We start from the raw sequence: 18925 nt of genomic DNA on the forward strand, positions 1-18925 counted from the left end.
ACTTGCCAACCTCTCTTACCTGATGTAACTTACATAACTTAGTCTATCTGATGTATCTTACCTATCATGACCTAACTTGGTCTAACTTACATAACTTAATAATGCAACTTGCCCGGCCTAATTTATCAGTACTACCTTATTCTAATGTAACTTACTTAACCTACCCTACCTGACATAACTTACCTATCCTCGCATAACTTATATAACTTACCAAACCTAACTTAACATAACTTATTTAAAGCATCATCATATTCTCTCTGAAACATTAACTTTTCATTTGTTTACACAGACAATACAATTTTACCCTTAGTTACAAACCTGAAATTTTACATTACATTACATATTAATGTAATGTACAAATTCATATTACACTTACAAACTTACAAACTTTTACAAACTTACACCTAACCAACTAACCTTTAATTATTTTTATATTTCCTCATACAAACTTACACACTTTTACAAACTTACACACTTTTACAACCTTACACGCTTTTATAACCTTACACACTTTTACAAACTTAAACACTTTTACAAACTTACACACTTTTACAAACTTACACACTTTTACAAACTTACACACTTCTACAAACTTTTATCTACAAACTTACACACTTTTACAAACTTATATCTACAAACTTACACATTTTTACGAAATTACACACTTTTACAAACCTACACACAAACTTACACACTTTAACAAACTTACACACTTCTACAAACTTGCACACTTTTACAAACTTGCACACTTTTACAAACTTACACACTTTTACAAACTTGCACACTTTTACAAACTTACACACTTACAAACTTACACACTTTTACAAACTTACACACTTTTACAAACTTACACACTTTTACAAACTTACACACTTTTAGAAACTTACACACTTTTACAAACTTACACACTTTTACAAACTTAAACACTTTTACAAATTTACACACTTTTACATAAATTTAATAAATACTTGCACAAAATATGTCACAATCTCATTTACAAATACAATTACACTCGCGAATTTATAATTACATTCACAAACTTTTACAACTTAGGCAAATACAATCATTATTTAACAATCATTACATTAATTTAACAGCTTATATAACAATTTAACAGTTCATTACAATCATTAAACCCCATGATTGTAATCATGAACGCTTTGTTCATTAACTTACACACTTTTACAAACTTATACAAATACTCAGTTTACTAACTTACACAAATTGTGTAAAACATTAAACAAAATTCACAAACTTAGTCAAAACATGTAAATACATTTACATACTAACATAGATCATATGCACTCTTAGAGTAACTAGTAAAACTCTTACAAACACTTAGACACTTTGAGAAACTCTTACACAAACACTAATTTCAGAACATTACATAAAAAGCTTAACTAACTAATTTATCTATCTTATCTTAGCCCGTCCCTTTTACCATTCCCTCTCTTTGTTCTGCTTTCAATCGCCATTATTCCTTGTGAAGTGCTGTTTAAGCAACCTTCCCTTACATTCCCTAACCAACCCTAACCTAACCTAGCCTAGCCTAACCTAGCCTAACCTAACCTAACCTAGCCTAACCTTACATACCCTAACCTAGCCTAGCCTAACCTAGCCTAGCCTAACCTAGCCTAACCTAGCCTAACCTAACCTAACCTAGTCTAACCTTACATACCCTAACCTAACCTAGCCTAACCTTACATACCCTAACCTAGCCTAGCCTAACCTTACATACCCTAACCTAACCTAGCCTAACCTTACATAGCCTAACCTCGTAGCTCAGTCAATTAAGGCAGCATCTGGGATGCTCTCGGACGCAAGTTCGAATCCTCGTCACAGCCCTTGTGGATTTGATCATTTCCTTCCTCTCCTCTCCTCCAGCTAGAACTCCTAATTCTACTGCTGTCTTGATCTGAAATGATGATCCCTTTGTCCCTCTCTTTTTTTCAGTCAAAAGTTCATTCCTCTGTCACTTGTATATTTTTAGGTAAAGGTACCCTATCATTCCGTTTCTTTCCCCGCTCATTCTTCTTTCTCTTCCCAATTTTAGTTACCCCATAGACTCATTACCAGAGCCTGTGCTCCTATTGGGTGATTTTTAACAGTTGGCATTCCCTCTGGGGTTATGTTTTGCCATCTTCTGGAACCTTTCGGTCCTCTTCTCTTCATTGTGTCTTCTGAGTTCTGAACTCATGTTGTATCATGCACTCAAGCCTTTTCCTGAATTGATTTTTCCCTCTGTTTGTCCACCATTTATATAGCCCTGTCATGGAAGGCCCTCAATGACCTTCAAAACAGTGACCATTTCCCCATCATCATAACCCTCATTTGTTTTCCACCCTCCTCTCTTGTTCCCTCAGTAATGGTCTGATAAAGTCACACTGGAATCTTTTTCACCGTTTATGCTCCTCTTTCCAATCTGCTTCTCTCTCTCGAATCCTCCTATTTTTGCATGATATTTTATTGGATGCTGCCCTCTCCACTCCTCGCTGTGCCCCATTGGCGCCAGGGAGTGCATTCTCTGGTGGAATTCGGACTGCGCTCATGCTGTATGTGTGCAGCCTTGAAAAAGACACCGACAGACTATTGAATCTTTTATTTTGTTTCAGAAAGCGAGTGTTTTGTTACGGGTTCATCCATACAGCTAAATGCGAGAGTTGGAGATCTTATGTCTCCATCATTACGGTTGATATCCCTCTCCATCAGATCTGGAAAAAATCTGTAAGATTGCTGGTAAATTGATTTCAGACATATTGCCTGTCATTCGTCGCCATGGTTCTGTCGTGGCCTCTCCTTGAGTCGTGTCCCTTGATCTTTTGTATTTGCCTCCATCTTCCCTCTAAAGATCTCTTCTAATGAAACTCTGGTCTGCCCAGCCCCTTTGTGGTTCTACAGTGAAAGGTTCAATTGGCATTCATTATGAGATGCTTTGCCATCTCCTTCAGGGTGCCTTTCAGTATTTACTGAACATTTATAATCATATTTGGGAGACAGCGTCAGTCCTGACTGTCTTGAGGTGGTGGTGGTGGTTCCTATTTGAAAACCTGGTACTCTAGGAGACCTTCCTCAAAGATTATTGTCCCATTGCCCTGACGAGTTGTTTGCAAGCATTGTGCATGCATGGTCATTGTCCATCTTATATAGTTCTTAGAGCACTATTGCTACCTCTACCCCTCTCAGTTTGGCTTTTGCAAGTATTGCAGCATGATTGATGTTTTAGTAGACCTGAGGTCTATATTTGTTCTGCTTTTGCTGCATAGACCTCCATAGTTGCTGCTCTTTTTAACTTGGAAATGGCTTATGACACCACTTAGAGGTACAATATTTTGTCTCAACTTCATTATTTTGGTCTTCATGGCAATCTCTCGTTGTTCCTTTAAAGTGAGACTTGGTGCCACCACCTACCTCTTTCCACCAATTCGAAGATGTTTCCCGGGGTAGTGTTCTGAGGACTACTAATTTTCTTCATTGCCCTTAATGGTCTTATGGTCTCCCTTCCCTCTGGCATTTTCTCGGCCCTTTATGTTGTTGATCTAACTCTGCTGTAGTGAGGACGACTCCCCTTTTCGACAATGCCAGCAGCTCCAACTTGCAATCGATGCCGAGTCATTCTGGCCTACCAATCACCGTTTCAAGTTCTCTATATCGAAGACTTGTGCTATGACTATTACTTGAGAGTAGGACATTCTTTGTACCCACCCGCGGGTTCGATTCCCGCACGAGGCAGAAACAAATGGGCAAAGTTTCTTTCACCCTATGCCCCTGTTACCTAGCAGTAAATAGGTACCTGGGTGTTAGTCAGCTGTCACGGGCTGCTTCCTGGGGGTGGAGGCCTGGTCGAGGACCGGGCCGCGGGGACACTAAAGCTCCGAAATCATCTCAAGATAACCTCAAGATAACCTACATACTCTAACCAACCCTAACCTAACCTAACCTAACCTAACCTAACCTAACCTAGCCTAACCTTACATACCCTAACCAACCCTAACCTAACCTAACCTAGCCTAACCTTACATACCCTAACCAACCCTAACCTAACCTAACCTAGCCTAACCTTACATACCCTAACCAACCCTAACCTAACCTAACCTAGCCTAACCTTACATACCCTAACCAACCCTAACCTAACCTAACCTAGCCTAACCTTACATACCCTAACCAACCCTAACCTAACCTAAACAACCCAAACCTAACCAACTAACCTTTAATTATTTTTATATTTCCTCATACTTTCAAATAATTTACAGGCATGTCAGTATACAAATCTAGTCTTTACATATAATGTTAGTACATTTAACACCTTATTATATGTATATATATGTTTTTCTTCAGGATATTTCATGTTATCAATCCGGGTTTCAAAATACACTTGTTACATTTCAAAGGTTTTGTGTTAATGAATGGACGTTTATCATTATCAAGGGATAATTGCTTCAATGGGTATTCCTGTTTTTTAAGGGTTATATATTAAAGATGGGGTGTTTAAGTCTTTCAAGGGTTTGCTATATATGGGTGTTTGTTTCATTTTCAAGAGATTTTGTTAAAAATGGATGTTTATGCATTTTAAAGGATTTGTTATGTATAAGCATTTGTTCATTTCAAGGGATATTCGATAGAGATGTGAGTTTAAGCACTGTTTACATATAAAGTTCTTCAGGTCTCTCATAAGTTATATATAATATGTTTGATATAATTGATTTTATTTTTTTAATCTTTAACCTAAACTTTTTAGATTTAATTTATTGTGTTGAACATAATTTGCTCTAATTCTTTGTCTTTCACCTAACCTTTCAGATATAGTTTATTTGTTTATCCTGTTTGTTTATTGTGTTTAAATATTTAGATTCACCTTCCCACTTAACTTTCACTTTTCTCTCTTAATCTAATATCTCTATGTACACCTAACCTTTTTCCAAGAACATCGGATACTGGAAATTACTTAAGAAAACCCTAATAAACGTATTTTCTGAACATGGACTTGATACGAATTTAACAAAAACTCTTAAACTGGACTCTGAAAAAATTCAGTCTTAAACTGCTGATGCTTCAGGGACGATTTTCCTTCGCGGGGAGTTGGGGACCTCTCTCAGAGTAACGCGTTAGCCACAGTTTGTCTCCTGAATTTCTCCTATAAAAATCTTTAAGACGTCAACGACGAATTTTGCTCAAAACCAAAATTCGTCTCAACGCCTCCATCCCACTCCTGGGCTGGGGGCGCTGGTCTCTCATTGTCACATGGGATGTATAATGGTGTGGCAGTCATGGGTCAGGTGGTGGGTGCCAGACACGAGACACCACGTGCAGTCAAGGTAGAGGAGAAGTAAGGTATGTGTGGGTGTGATGAGAAGCCGTGGTGAACATCTTGGAGCAGGTGGTCTTACACTCCCGCCCCTCCAGCACTCTCTGGCCTTGTTAGCAAGCCCGTGTGTCACCCAACAGCCATCCACCAGTCACCCAGTTATCCATCCACCAGTCACCCAGTAAGGTAGCCAATGGGTCAGTCAAGCCGCTATCCAATCACCCAGCCCCTTCTGCCCTTGGAGCCCTCTGGAACCCCTGGAGCCCATGGTACCCCTGGAGCCCCTGGATGAGCCCCTGGAGCCCCTGGACAGGAAGTCGGGTCTCAGGTTGCACCCGGTATAAGCTGCAGTGTTGCAAAGCTTAGCCTGAATCCGTGTGACTAGTGCTTCCCTCCTGCTGCCACACCAAGCTCCTGTTCCCCTTCACCAAGCACCTGTTCCCCTTCACCAAGCACCTGTTCCCCTTCACCAAGCTCCTGTTCCCCTTCACCAAGCACCTGTTCCCCTTCATCAAGCACCTGTTCCCCTTCACCAAGCACCTGTTCCCCTTCACCAAGCTCCTGTTCCCCCTTCACCAAGCTCATGTTCCCCTTCACCAAGCACCTGTTCCCCTTCACCAAGCTCTTGTTCCCCTTCACCAAGCTCTTGTTCCCCTTCACCAAGCTCCTGTTCCCCTTCACCAAGCACCTGTTCCCCTTCACCAAGCTCTTGTTCCCCTTCACCAAGCTCCTGTTCCCCTTCACCAAGCACCTGTTCCCCTTCACCAAGCTCCTGTTCCCCTTCACCAAGCTCCTGTTCCCCTTCACCAAGCACCTGTTCCCCTTCACCAAGCACCTGTTCCCCTTCACCAAGCTCTTGTTCCCCCTTCACCAAGCTCCTATTCCCCTTCACCAAGCACCTGTTCCCCTTCACCAAGCTCTTGTTCCCCTTCACCAAGCTCTTGTTCCCCTTCACCAAGCTCCTGTTCCCCTTCACCAAGCATCTGTTCCCCTTCACCAAGCTCCTGTTCCCCTTCACCAAGCACCTGTTCCCCCTTCAAGCACCTGTTCCCCTTCACCAAGCTCTTGTTCCCCTTCACCAAGCTCCTGTTCCCCATCACCAAGCACCTGTTCCCCTTCACCAAGCTCTTGTTCCCCCTTCACCAAGCACCTGTTCCCCTTCACCAAGCACCTGTTCCCCCTTCACCAAGCTCCTGTTCCCCTTCACCAAGCACCTGTTCCCCTTCACCAAGCTCTTGTTCCCCCTTCACCAAGCACCTGTTCCCCCTTCACCAAGCACCTGTTCCCCTTCACCAAGCACCTGTTCCCCTTCACCAAGCTCCTGTTCCCCCTTCACCAAGCTCCTGTTCCCCCTTCACCAAGCTCCTGTTCCCCTTCACCAAGCACCTGTTCCCCTTCACCAAGCTCTTGTTCCCCTTCACCAAGCTCTTGTTCCCCTTCACCAAGCTCCTGTTCCCCTTCACCAAGCACCTGTTCCCCCTTCACCAAGCACCTGTTCCCCTTCACCAAGCACCTGTTCCCCTTCACCAAGCTCCTGTTCCCCTTCACCAAGCTCCTGTTCCCCTTCACCAAGCTCCTGTTCCCCTTCACCAAGCACCTGTTCCCCCTTAACCAAGCTCCTGTTCCCCTTCACCAAGCTCCTGTTCCCCTTCACCAAGCTCCTGTTCCCCTTCACTAAGCTCCTGTTCCTCTTCACCAAGCACCTGTTCCCCCTTAACCAAGCACCTGTTCCCCTTCACCAAGCTCCTGTTCCCCCTTCACCAAGCACCTGTTCCCCTTCACCAAGCACCTGTTCCCCTTCACCAAGCACCTGTTCCCCTTCACCAAGCTCCTGTTCCCCTTCACCAAGCTCCTGTTCCCCTTCACCAAGCTCCTGTTCTCCTTCACCAAGCACCTGTTCCCCCTTAACCAAGCACCTGTTCCCCTTCACCAAGCTCCTGTTCCCCTTCACCAAGCTCCTGTTCCCCTTCACCAAGCTCCTGTTCCCCTTCACCAAGCACCTGTTCCCCTTCACCAAGCACCTGTTCCCCCTTCACCAAGCACCTGTTCCCCTTCACCAAGCACCTGTTCCCCTTCACCAAGCTCCTGTTCCCCTTCACCAAGCTCCTGTTCCCCTTCACCAAGCTCCTGTTCCCCTTCACCAAGCACCTGTTCCCCCTTAACCAAGCTCCTGTTCCCCTTCACCAAGCTCCTGTTCCCCTTCACCAAGCTCCTGTTCCCCTTCACTAAGCTCCTGTTCCTCTTCACCAAGCACCTGTTCCCCCTTAACCAAGCTCCTGTTCCCCTTCACCAAGCTCCTGTTCCCCCTTCACCAAGCACCTGTTCCCCTTCACCAAGCACCTGTTCCCCTTCACCAAGCACCTGTTCCCCTTCACCAAGCTCCTGTTCCCCTTCACCAAGCTCCTGTTCCCCTTCATCAAGCTCCTGTTCTCCTTCACCAAGCACCTGTTCCCCCTTAACCAAGCACCTGTTCCCCTTCACCAAGCTCCTGTTCCCCTTCACCAAGCTCCTGTTCCCCTTCACCAAGCTCCTGTTCCCCTTCACCAAGCACCTGTTCCCCCTTAACCAAGCGCCTGTTCCCCTTCACCAAGCTCCTGTTCCCCTTCACCAAGCTCCTGTTCCCCTTCACCAAGCTCCTGTTCCCCTTCACCAAGCTCTTGTTGTCCTTCACCAAGCACCTGTTCCCCTTCACCAAACTCTTGTTCTCCTTCACCAAGCTCTTGCTCCCCTTCACCAAGCACCTGTTCCCCCTTCACCAAGCTCCTGTTCCCCTTCACCAAGCTCCTGTTCCCCCTTCACCAAGCACCTGTTCCCTTTCACCAAGCTCCTGTTCCCCTTCATCAAGCTCCTGTTCCCCCTTCACCAAGCACCTGTTCCCCTTCACCAAGCACCTGTTCCCCCCTTCACCAAGCACCTATTCCCCTTCACCAAGCTTCTGTTTCCCTTCACCAAGCTCTTGTTCCCCTTCACCAAGCTCCTGTTCCCCTTCACCAAGCTCTTGTTCCCCTTCAACAAGCTCCTGTTCCCCCTTCACCAAGCACCTGTTCCCCTTCACCAAGCACCTGTTCCCCTTCACCAAGCTCCTGTTCCCCTTCACCAAGCTCCTGTTCCCTTTCACCAAGCTCCTGTTCCCCTTCACCAAGCTCCTGTTCCCCTTCACCAAGCTCCTGTTCCCCTTCTCAAAGCACCTGTTCCCCTTCACCAAGCTCTTGTTCCCCTTCACCAAGCTCCTGTTCCCCTTCACCAAGCACCTGTTCCCCTTCACCAAGCACCTGTTCCCCTTTCACCAAGCACCTGTTCCCTTTCACCAAGCACCTGTTCCCCTTCACCAAGCTCTTGTTCCCCTTCACCAAGCTCTTGTTCCCCTTCACCAAGCTACTGTTCCCCTTCACCAAGCACCTGTTCCCCTTCACCAAGCACCTGTTCCCCTTCACCATGCACCTTTTCCCGTTCACCAAGCTCTTGTTCAGGTCAAAACATTGTTATCCTGTTGGTGACTCCAGGTGTGTGTGACCCCAGGTGTGTGTGACACCAGGTGTGTGACCCCAGGTGTGTGTGTGACCCCAGGTGTGTATGACCCCAGGTGTGTATGACCCCAGGTGTTTATGACCCCAGGTGTGTATGACCCCAGGTGTGTGTAACCCCAGGTGTGTGTGACCCCATGTGTTGTGTGACCCCAGGTGTGTGTGACCCCTGGTGTGTGTGACCCCAGGTGTGTGTGACCCCAGGTGTGTGTGACCCCAGGTGTGTGTGACCCCAAGTGTGTATGACCCAAGGTGTGTGACCCCCAGGTGTGTATGACCCAGGTGTGTGACCCCAGGTGTGTGTGACCCCTGGTGTGTGTGACCCCAGGTGTGTGTGACCCCAGGTGTGTGTGACCCCAGGTGTGTATGACCCAAGGTGTGTGTGACCCCAGGTGTGTGTCACCCCAGGTGTGTGTCACCCCAGGTGTGTGTGACCCCAGGTGTGTGACCCCAGGTGTGTGTGACCCCCAGGTGTGTGTGACCCCAGGTGTGTGTGACCCCAGGTGTGTGTGACCCCCAGGTGTGTATGACCCAGGTGTGTGACCCCAGGTGTGTGTGGCCCCAGGTGTGTATGACCCAAGGTGTGTGTGACCCCCAGGTGTGTATGACCCCAGGTGTGTGACCCCAGGTGTGTGTGTGTCCCCAGGTGTGTGTGACCCCCAGGTGTGTGTGACCCCAGGTGTGTGTGACCCCAGGTGTGTGTGACCCCCAGGTGTGTGTGACCCCAGGTGTGTGTGACCCCCCAGGTGTGTGTGACCCCAGGTGTGTGTGACCCCAGGTGTGTGTGACCCCCAGGTGTGTGTGACCCCCAGGTGTGTGTGACCCCAGGTGTGTGTGACCCCAGGTGTGTGTGACCCCAGGTGTGTGTGACCCCCAGGTGTGTGTGACCCCAGGTATGTGTGACCCCCAGGTGTGTGTGACCCCAGGTGTGTGTGACCCCCAGGTGTGTGTGACACCAGGTGTGTGTGACCCCAGGTGTGTGTGACCCCAGGTGTGTATGACCCAGGTGTGTGACCCCAGGTGTGTGTGACCCCAGGTGTGTATGACCCAAGGTGTGTGTGACCCCCAGGTGTGTATGACCCCAGGTGTGTGACCCCAGGTGTGTGTGACCCCAGGTGTGTGTGTGTCCCCAGGTGTGTGTGATCCCTGGTGTGTGTGACCCCAGGTGTGTGTGACCCCTAGTGTGTGTGACCCCTGGTGTGTGTGACCCCAGGTGTGTGTGACCCCAGGTGTGTGTGACCCCTAGTGTGTGTGACCCCTGGTGTGTGACCCCAGGTGTGTGTGACCCCAGGTGTGTGTGACCCCAGGTGTGTGTGTGACCCCAAGTGTGTGTGACCCCAAGTGTGTGTGACCCCAGGTGTGTGTGACCCCAAGTGTGTGACCCCAGGTGTGTGTGACCCTATGTGTGTATGACCCAAGGTGTGTGACCCCAGGTGTGTGTGACCCCAGGTGTGTGTGACCCCAGGTGTGTGTGACCTCAAGTGTGTGTGACCCCAGTTGTGTGTGTGACCCCAGGTGTGTGTGTGACCCCCAGGTGTGTGACCCTATGTGTGTATGACCATAGGTGTGTGTGACACCAGGTGTGTGTGACTCCAGGTGTGTGTGTGACCCCCAGGTGTGTGTGTGACCCCCAGGTGTGTGTGTGACCCCCAGGTGTGTGTGACCCTATGTGTGTATGACCATAGGTGTGTGTGACCCTAAGTGTGTGTGACCCCAGGTGTGTGTGACCCCAGGTGTGTGTGTGACCCCCAGGTGTGTGTGTGACCCCAGGTGTGTGTGACCCCAGGTGTGTGACCCCAGGTGTGTGTGACCCTAAGTGTGTGTGACCCCAGGTGTGTGTGACCCTAAGTATGTGTGACCCCAGGTGTGTGTGTGACCCCAGGTGTGTGTGTGACCCCCAGGTGTGTGTGACCCCAGGTGTGTGACCCAGGTGTGTGTGACCCTAAGTGTGTGTGACCCCAGGTGTGTGACCTTAAGTGTGTGTGACCCCAGGTGTGTGACCTTAAGTGTGTGTGACCCCAGGTGTGTGTGTGACCCCAGGTGTGTGTGTGACCCCCAGGTGTGTGTGACCCAGGTGTGTGTGACCCCAGGTGTGTGTGACCCTAAGTGTGTGTGACCCCAGGTGTGTGTGCTACCCCAGGTGTGTGTGTGACCCCAGGTGTGTGTGACCCTAAGTGTGTGTGACCCCAGGTGTGTGTGTGACCCCCAGGTGTGTGACCCAGGTGTGTGTGATCCCAGGTGTGTGTGACCCTAAGTGTGTGTGACCCCAGGTGTGTGTGTGACCCCAGGTGTGTGTGTGACCCCCAGGTGTGTGTGTGACCCCCAGGTGTGTGTGACCCAGGTGTGTGTGACCCCAGGTGTGTGTGACCCCAGGTGTGTGTGACCCCAGGTGTGTGTGACCCCAAGTGTGTGTGACCCCAGGTGTGTGTGTGACCCCAGGTGTGTGTGTGACCCCAGGTGTGTGTGTGACCCCCAGGTGTGTGACCCAGGTGTGTGTGATCCCAGGTGTGTGTGACCCTAAGTGTGTGTGACCCCAGGTGTGTGTGTGACCCCAGGTGTGTGTGTGACCCCCAGGTGTGTGTGTGACCCCCAGGTGTGTGTGACCCAGGTGTGTGTGACCCCAGGTGTGTGTGACCCCAGGTGTGTGTGACCCCAGGTGTGTGTGACCCCAAGTGTGTGTGACCCCCAGGTGTGTGTGACCCCCAGGTGTGTGTGACCCCAGGTGTGTGACCCCAGGTGTATGTGACCCCCAGGTGTGTGTGACCCCAGGTGTGTGTGACCCCCTGGTGTGTGTGACCCCAGGTGTGTGTGTGTGACCCCCAGGTGTGTGTGACCCTTAGGTGTGTGTGACCCCAAAACTCAGACAATTACAGATTTATTATATAAATCTTTATACATCTACCTAGAGTTCTCTGAGCACGTCTTGAGTAATAGAAAATCTGTAGAATCGCCTGCGTACCTATTTTCCGCTAGGTGAACAGAGGCAACAGATGAAAGATGTTGTGCCAGTCGCTCTACCATCACTGTTATTTCCAATAGAAGTATCCCGCAAAGTTTCGTAGGAGGACCTGAAGACCACAGCTGACCGCCGTTTTCTGTGAAGCTGTGTACCAGTCGTGTAGGGGAGACTTATCATTACTTTCGCCGCTTTAGACACATCCGCTGGGAGAATCTATCATCTCTCCAGCCCGTCCTCAGCTGCAAAGATCAAATGCTCGCTTATCCATCCGCTGAATCCCCTGTTTATGCATACCTTGAGATGATTGATTGATGATTTCGGGGCTTAGCGTCCCCGCGGCCCGGTCCTCGACCAGGCCTCCTTGACCAGGCATGGAAAACCCTTTACACACCACTCACAACTAGTGAGGTGTTGTTCACGTCCTCTGCTCTAATGCCACGTCTCTAAACCCTTCATCAACTTGCTCTAACTAACCATCAGTTGACAACCATCTATTGTTCTGTTGGCTATTGTATAATCGCCAACAGCACCTTACCACCTAACCTAACCCATATTAGGGCCTCGTTATTTATAGCATTTTAGTATGTAATAATATTAACTTATAATTGAACACAAAAAGTGACTACGCAGAAGATTAAAATTCATGGTTGCTTCTCTGGGGTCGACGACAGACCGTAGGAGCCTAGCCCCACACATTTGGTTAGGCTCGTTAGGCATTTGGCGATTTTAATTTTTAACGCAAATTATTGCATTAATGGAATAATTCCATTTCTCCTACACTACCCATAAACATTGGTGTTCCTCAGGGTAGCATACTTGGTCCTCTCCTCTTTCTCATCTACATTAATGACCTTCCAAATGCCTCTCAACACCTCAAACCAATCTTTATTTGCTGATGACACAACCTTCATTTTCTCCAGTCCTGACCACCTTGCTCTAAATGCCACAGTGAATACTGAACTAAGTAAAGTCCATCTTTGGCTAACTGCCAACAAACTCACTCTTAACATTGACAAAACTTTCTATATTTTGTTTGGTAATAAATCCTCAAATTAAATTAATCTAAGAATAAACAATATTCAAATTAGCAACAAAGTTGATGGTAAATTCGTTGGTGCCCTCATCGATAACAAGTTGAATTTTCAGGGACACATTCTAAATATAGCAAAAGAAGATTCTAAAACTGTTGGCATTCTTTCCAAGATCAGATATTATGTACCCCGCCCTGCCCTGGTGACGCTCTATTACTCCCTCATCTATCCATATCTCAACTATGGTATTTGTGCTTGGGGTTCTACTACCCAAAATCATTTACGTTCTCTAATTACTCAACACAAAGCTGCTATTAGGACAATATCCAACTCTGGCCCCAGACATCACTCGGTACCCCTACTCAAATCTCTGAATATGTTAGATATTAAGTCACTGCACATTCTCTCATGTGTATTATACATATATAAAACGCTAAACTGTAATGCCAATCCTGACCTCAAAAGCTTCCTAGAAGGTTGTAACAGATCCCATGAGCACCACACCAGAAACAAATACTTTTTGATATTCCAAGAGTACGACTTAATCATGTTAAAGACTGTACCTCTCTCAACCAGTTTAAGATCAAAACTAAGCACTACCTAATTAACTCCCTGTAACCTACCTTACACCTATAATGTCAACCCATGTCTTACTATTTTAAACAATGCTGTTTCTTGACCAAATTGTATATTGGCTATTTTCTACCAGTTCCCCCCTTTTATTTTTTATTTTTCAACACAATTTATACTTAAATCTCAATTAGTATTAAGTTTTAGTCCAAGTGTTTTTCCCCGCCTCACCTTGCCCGAAAAACTTTGTGTACTAGTGGCTTTAGGTATTGTATGTACTCCCTCTATCTATAACTCCAACATTATATCTGTAACTCATCTGTAATGTATGTACCTTTACCTGAATAACGAATCTGAATCTGAATTTCTCATATTGGCATTTCTTATATTTACATGTAAATATTTACATATCTCTCATGTCTGTGTTTCACGCAGCAAGCAAAGCAGTCTGGAAAATTTCAGGTAAGTTCATATGTTATTTTTATGTAAATATTGCGTCGTTGAAAGAAGTTTTCTAGTTAAATGCAGACATTAGATAGCAGACCTGCAGACACATACAGGGGACACGCAGGGGACATGCAGACACATGCATGTCTCCGGGTGGATACATATGTGTAGTCCACACCTACTGTCTACCATTCCTACAGGGGGTATATATATATATTTTGCCCCGAGGGGCGAGTTTATTGGGCAGTGTCACTCATCCTGTGAGTGGACACACCGCCATAGTGACAGTATTGGGCAGCGCCACTCATCCTGTGAGTGGACACACCGCCATAGTGACAGTATTGGGCAGTGTCACTCATCCTGTGAGTGGACACACCGCCATAGTGACAGTATTGGGCAGCGCCACTCATCCTGTGAGTGGACACACCGCCATAGTGACAGTATTGGGCAGTGTCACTCATCCTGTGCGTGGACACCCCGCCATAGTGACAGTATTGGGCAGCGCCACTCATCCTGTGAGTGGACACACCGCCATAGTGACAGTATTGGGCAGCGCCACTCATCCTGTGAGTGGACACACCGCCATAGTGACAGTATTGGGCAGTGTCACTCATCCTGTGCGTGGACACCCCGCCATAGTGACAGTATTGGGCAGCGTCACTCATCCTGTGAGTGGACACACCGCCATAGTGACAGTATTGGGCAGCGTCACTCATCCTGTGAGTGGACACCCCGCCATAGTGACAGTATTGGGCAGCGTCACTCATCCTGTGAGTGGACACACCGCCATAGTGACAGTATTGGGCAGCGCCACTCATCCTGTGAGTGGACACACCGCCATAGTGACAGTATTGGGCAGCGCCACTCATCCTGTGCGTGGACACCCCGCCATAGTGACAGTATTGGGCAGCGTCACTCATCCTGTGAGTGGACACACCGCCATAGTGACAGTATTGGGCAGCGCCACTCATCCTGTGAGTGGACACACCGCCATAGTGACAGTATTGGGCAGCGCCACTCATCCTGTGAGTGGACACACCACCATAGTGACAGTATTGGGCAGCGCCACTCATCCTGTGAGTGGACACACCGCCATAGTGACAGTATTGGGCAGCGCCACTCATCCTGTGAGTGGACACACCGCCATAGTGACAGTATTGGGCAGCGCCACTCATCCTGTGAGTGGACACACCGCCATAGTGACAGTATTGGGCAGCGCCACTCATCCTGTGAGTGGACACACCGCCATAGTGACAGTATTGGGCAGCGCCACTCATCCTGTGAGTGGACACACCGCCATAGTGACAGTATTGGGCAGCGCCACTCATCCTGTGAGTGGACACACCGCCATAGTGACAGTATTGGGCAGCGTCACTCATCCTGTGAGTGGACACACCGCCATAGTGACAGTATTGGGCAGCGTCACTCATCCTGTGAGTGGACACACCGCCATAGTGACAGTATTGGGCAGCGCCACTCATCCTGTGAGTGGACACACCGCCATAGTGACAGTATTGGGCAGCGTCACTCATCCTGTGAGTGGACACACCGCCATAGTGACAGTATTGGGCAGTGTCACTCATCCTGTGAGTGGACACACCGCCATAGTGACAGTATTGGGCAGCGTCACTCATCCTGTGAGTGGACACACCGCCATAGTGACAGTATTGGGCAGTGTCACTCATCCTGTGAGTGGACACACCGCCATAGTGACAGTATTGGGCAGTGTCACTCATCCTGTGAGTGGACACACCGCCATAGTGACAGTATTGGGCAGCGCCACTCATCCTGTGAGTGGACACACCGCCATAGTGACAGTATTGGGCAGCGTCACTCATCCTGTGAGTGGACACACCGCCATAGTGACAGTATTGGGCAGCGCCACTCATCCTGTGAGTGGACACACCACCATAGTGACAGTATTGGGCAGCGCCACTCATCCTGTGAGTGGACACACCGCCATAGTGACAGTATTGGGCAGCGCCACTCATCCTGTGAGTGGACACACCGCCATAGTGACAGTATTGGGCAGCACCACTCATCCTGTGAGTGGACACACCGCCATAGTGACAGTATTGGGCAGCGCCACTCATCCTGTGAGTGGACACACCACCATAGTGACAGTATTGGGCAGCGCCACTCATCCTGTGAGTGGACACACCGCCATAGTGACAGTATTGGGCAGCGTCACTCATCCTGTGAGTGGACACACCGCCATAGTGACAGTATTGGGCAGCGCCACTCATCCTGTGAGTGGACACACCACCATAGTGACAGTATTGGGCAGCACCACTCATCCTGTGAGTGGACACACCGCCATAGTGACAGTATTGGGCAGCACCACTCATCCTGTGAGTGGACACACCACCATAGTGACAGTATTGGGCAGCGCCACTCATCCTGTGCGTGGACACCCCGCCATAGTGACAGTATTGGGCAGCGCCACTCATCCTGTGAGTGGACACACCGCCATAGTGACAGTATTGGGCAGCGCCACTCATCCTGTGAGTGGACACACCGCCATAGTGACAGTATTGGGCAGCACCACTCATCCTGTGAGTGGACACACCACCATAGTGACAGTATTGGGCAGCGCCACTCATCTTGTGAGTGGACACCCCGCCATAGTGACAGTATTGGGCAGCGCCACTCATCCTGTGAGTGGACACACCGCCATAGTGACAGTATTGGGCAGCGCCACTCATCCTGTGAGTGGACACACCACCATAGTGACAGTATTGGGCAGCGCCACTCATCCTGTGAGTGGACACACCGCCATAGTGACAGTATTGGGCAGCGCCACTCATCCTGTGAGTGGACACACCGCCATAGTGACAGTATTGGGCAGCGCCACTCATCTTGTGAGTGAACACACCACCATAGTGACAGTATTGGGCAGCACCACTCATCCTGTGAGTGGACACACCGCCATAGTGACAGTATTGGGCAGCGCCACTCATCCTGTGAGTGGACACACCGCCATAGTGACAGTATTGGGCAGCACCACTCATCCTGTGAGTGGACACACCGCCATAGTGACAGTATTGGGCAGCACCACTCATCTTGTGAGTGGACACACCGCCATAGTGACAGTATTGGGCAGCACCACTCATCCTGTGAGTGGACACACCGCCATAGTGACAGTATTGGGCAGCGTCACTCATCCTGTGAGTGGACACACCGCCATAGTGACAGTATTGGGCAGCGCCACTCATCCTGTGAGTGGACACACCGCCATAGCAGCATGTACAACACTCCCCAATAGGAAGAAAACCCGCTGGGTTGTTCATCCTGTCACTTGTACCCAGACACAGCTGGGACTTGCTTAACTGTCTCAAGTGAACAGCTCCTCAAACAAGAAGATTAACATCTGTCAACCCTTAAAAGCTTACGTTATCTTGCGGGTGCAAAATGGGGAAATCTTTTAAGAAGAGCATCAATAGTTGACAAATAGTGTTTTCCTAACTCAAACAATGCGGGGTTTATTATCCTACACATACTTCTAATGTCTCTCAGGTGTTCACGTAGTTAGTTTTTTTATTTTTATTAATAAAGAACTGTACAAAAACTTGGCCAGAAATAAGCATAATAATACACACAGGTAAAAAAAACATGAACATTGCAACAAGAAGACAAAACAGCATACAAAAGCAGTAAAATATACAGTAAAATACACAACCCACCACTAGAGCAGGGAAACATACACAATACAGGGTGAGGCGTCGAGAGAGTCCTGTGAGGCGGCTGAGGGCAGGGAGGAAACGGAGAGACGACCCACTGAGGGCTGGGTGCGTCGTCGAGAGAGTCCTGTGAGGCGGATGGCGACAGGGAGGAAATGCAGAAACACATCACAAACACAAAATTGACACAAAGACCACAATATAACCCGTCCTCTTAAAAAGAACGTCACTTTTGGCCGTTTTCCAGTATGGCCGAATATGGACGTAATACGAAAATGAAAAAAAAATTAATATAAATTTGGGATTTTTTTTTCAACAACAGTAAGTTAAGGGTCCTCTGATAGGTTAGGTGGGCAGGAAATTCTCATAAAGTTTCAAAACGGTATGAAAAACGTTAATGGAAAGAATCCTCTTCTAAGCTTGCCGAGTGAGCCGGACGGCTCAAACAGAAAACGGAACAGTACGTCACTTTTGTGAGTCGATTTCATTTCAAATTACGTCCAAATTAGGCCATAGCGCGCATATGAGCGAAAAGTGACGTTATTTTTAAGAGGACGGGTTGCACACACAGGGTAGCTGCCAACAACGGGAACATATACCGGATGTGAGGGTTTGGGGTGAGGGAGGTAGAGAGGACGGAGGAGTAGGTGGGAGGAGTAAGGAATGGAGTCTGGGAGTAGTGAGAAGTGGTCAGGTGAAAGGGAAAGTTTGAAGAGAGGCGGAGGGAGAGATTGAGAACACGGAGAGGAGTAGATAGTAAACGGAGACGGTAGAAGCAGAAAGTAGACGAGTAGAAAGTAGAAAAAGAACAGTATACAGTAGATGAGTAGAAGGTAGAAACAGCTGCCACCATCCATCTTAAGTCAGTACATACACGACAAGGAATGGAACTTGTCTATATCACAAAATTACCCAAGGCGTTCATGTACTAACTCTAACATATGTACTCATATAAAATCGTAAACTCAGAGGCTCTCTCGCCTCAACTCACAAAGCTCTAGGAAAGAAAATTAAAGACAATTTAAACAATAAATTCATCAGTTATATTTAACATGATAAGTATCATAACTCAAGCAATCAAATTTAAAGATCACTATGTCAGAATTACTATACACTGTGAGTCATTACACAAGACACTGAGAACACTACAGCTGTCTGCCCCCTGATAATCACACAACACTTAATGGAAAACACGAACTAAGTCACCTTCACGTTCACTCATCAAGGACTGAGCCTAAGTAGAATATGGGGGGGGGGGGGTCTACAGTTGACAGAGCCTCCCCGTCGGGCCGACAGCCTGTCTCGGCTACTGTCTGCTGATGCTCTCTGCTGTGCTATGCTGCTCTGCTCTACTCTCAAATGTATAGTTCCTTGGGTATTTATTGCGAATCTGGAAGCTAACTCCGCCTACG

At 48.0% G+C, this 18925-nt stretch overlaps 1 protein-coding gene across 2 annotated transcripts in view; it reads left to right on the top strand.

The window, feature by feature from the left end:
- The window catches only part of LOC123762722 (solute carrier family 2, facilitated glucose transporter member 1), a 366608-nt gene that overhangs the window by 60119 nt on the left and 287564 nt on the right, over nt 1-18925 (top strand). Inside the window, exon 2 of one of the 2 annotated variants that reach the window (XM_069332310.1) lies at nt 13822-13848. The exons of the other annotated variant lie outside the window; for it this stretch is intronic. Within the exon in view, the coding sequence (XP_069188411.1) occupies nt 13822-13848 (27 nt within the window). The remainder of the gene's footprint in view (nt 1-13821; nt 13849-18925) is intronic. 2 annotated transcript variants of the gene reach the window in all.

This window comes from Procambarus clarkii, chromosome 27 (genome assembly GCF_040958095.1).
Source record: "Procambarus clarkii isolate CNS0578487 chromosome 27, FALCON_Pclarkii_2.0, whole genome shotgun sequence".
NCBI lineage: Eukaryota > Metazoa > Arthropoda > Malacostraca > Decapoda > Cambaridae > Procambarus > Procambarus clarkii.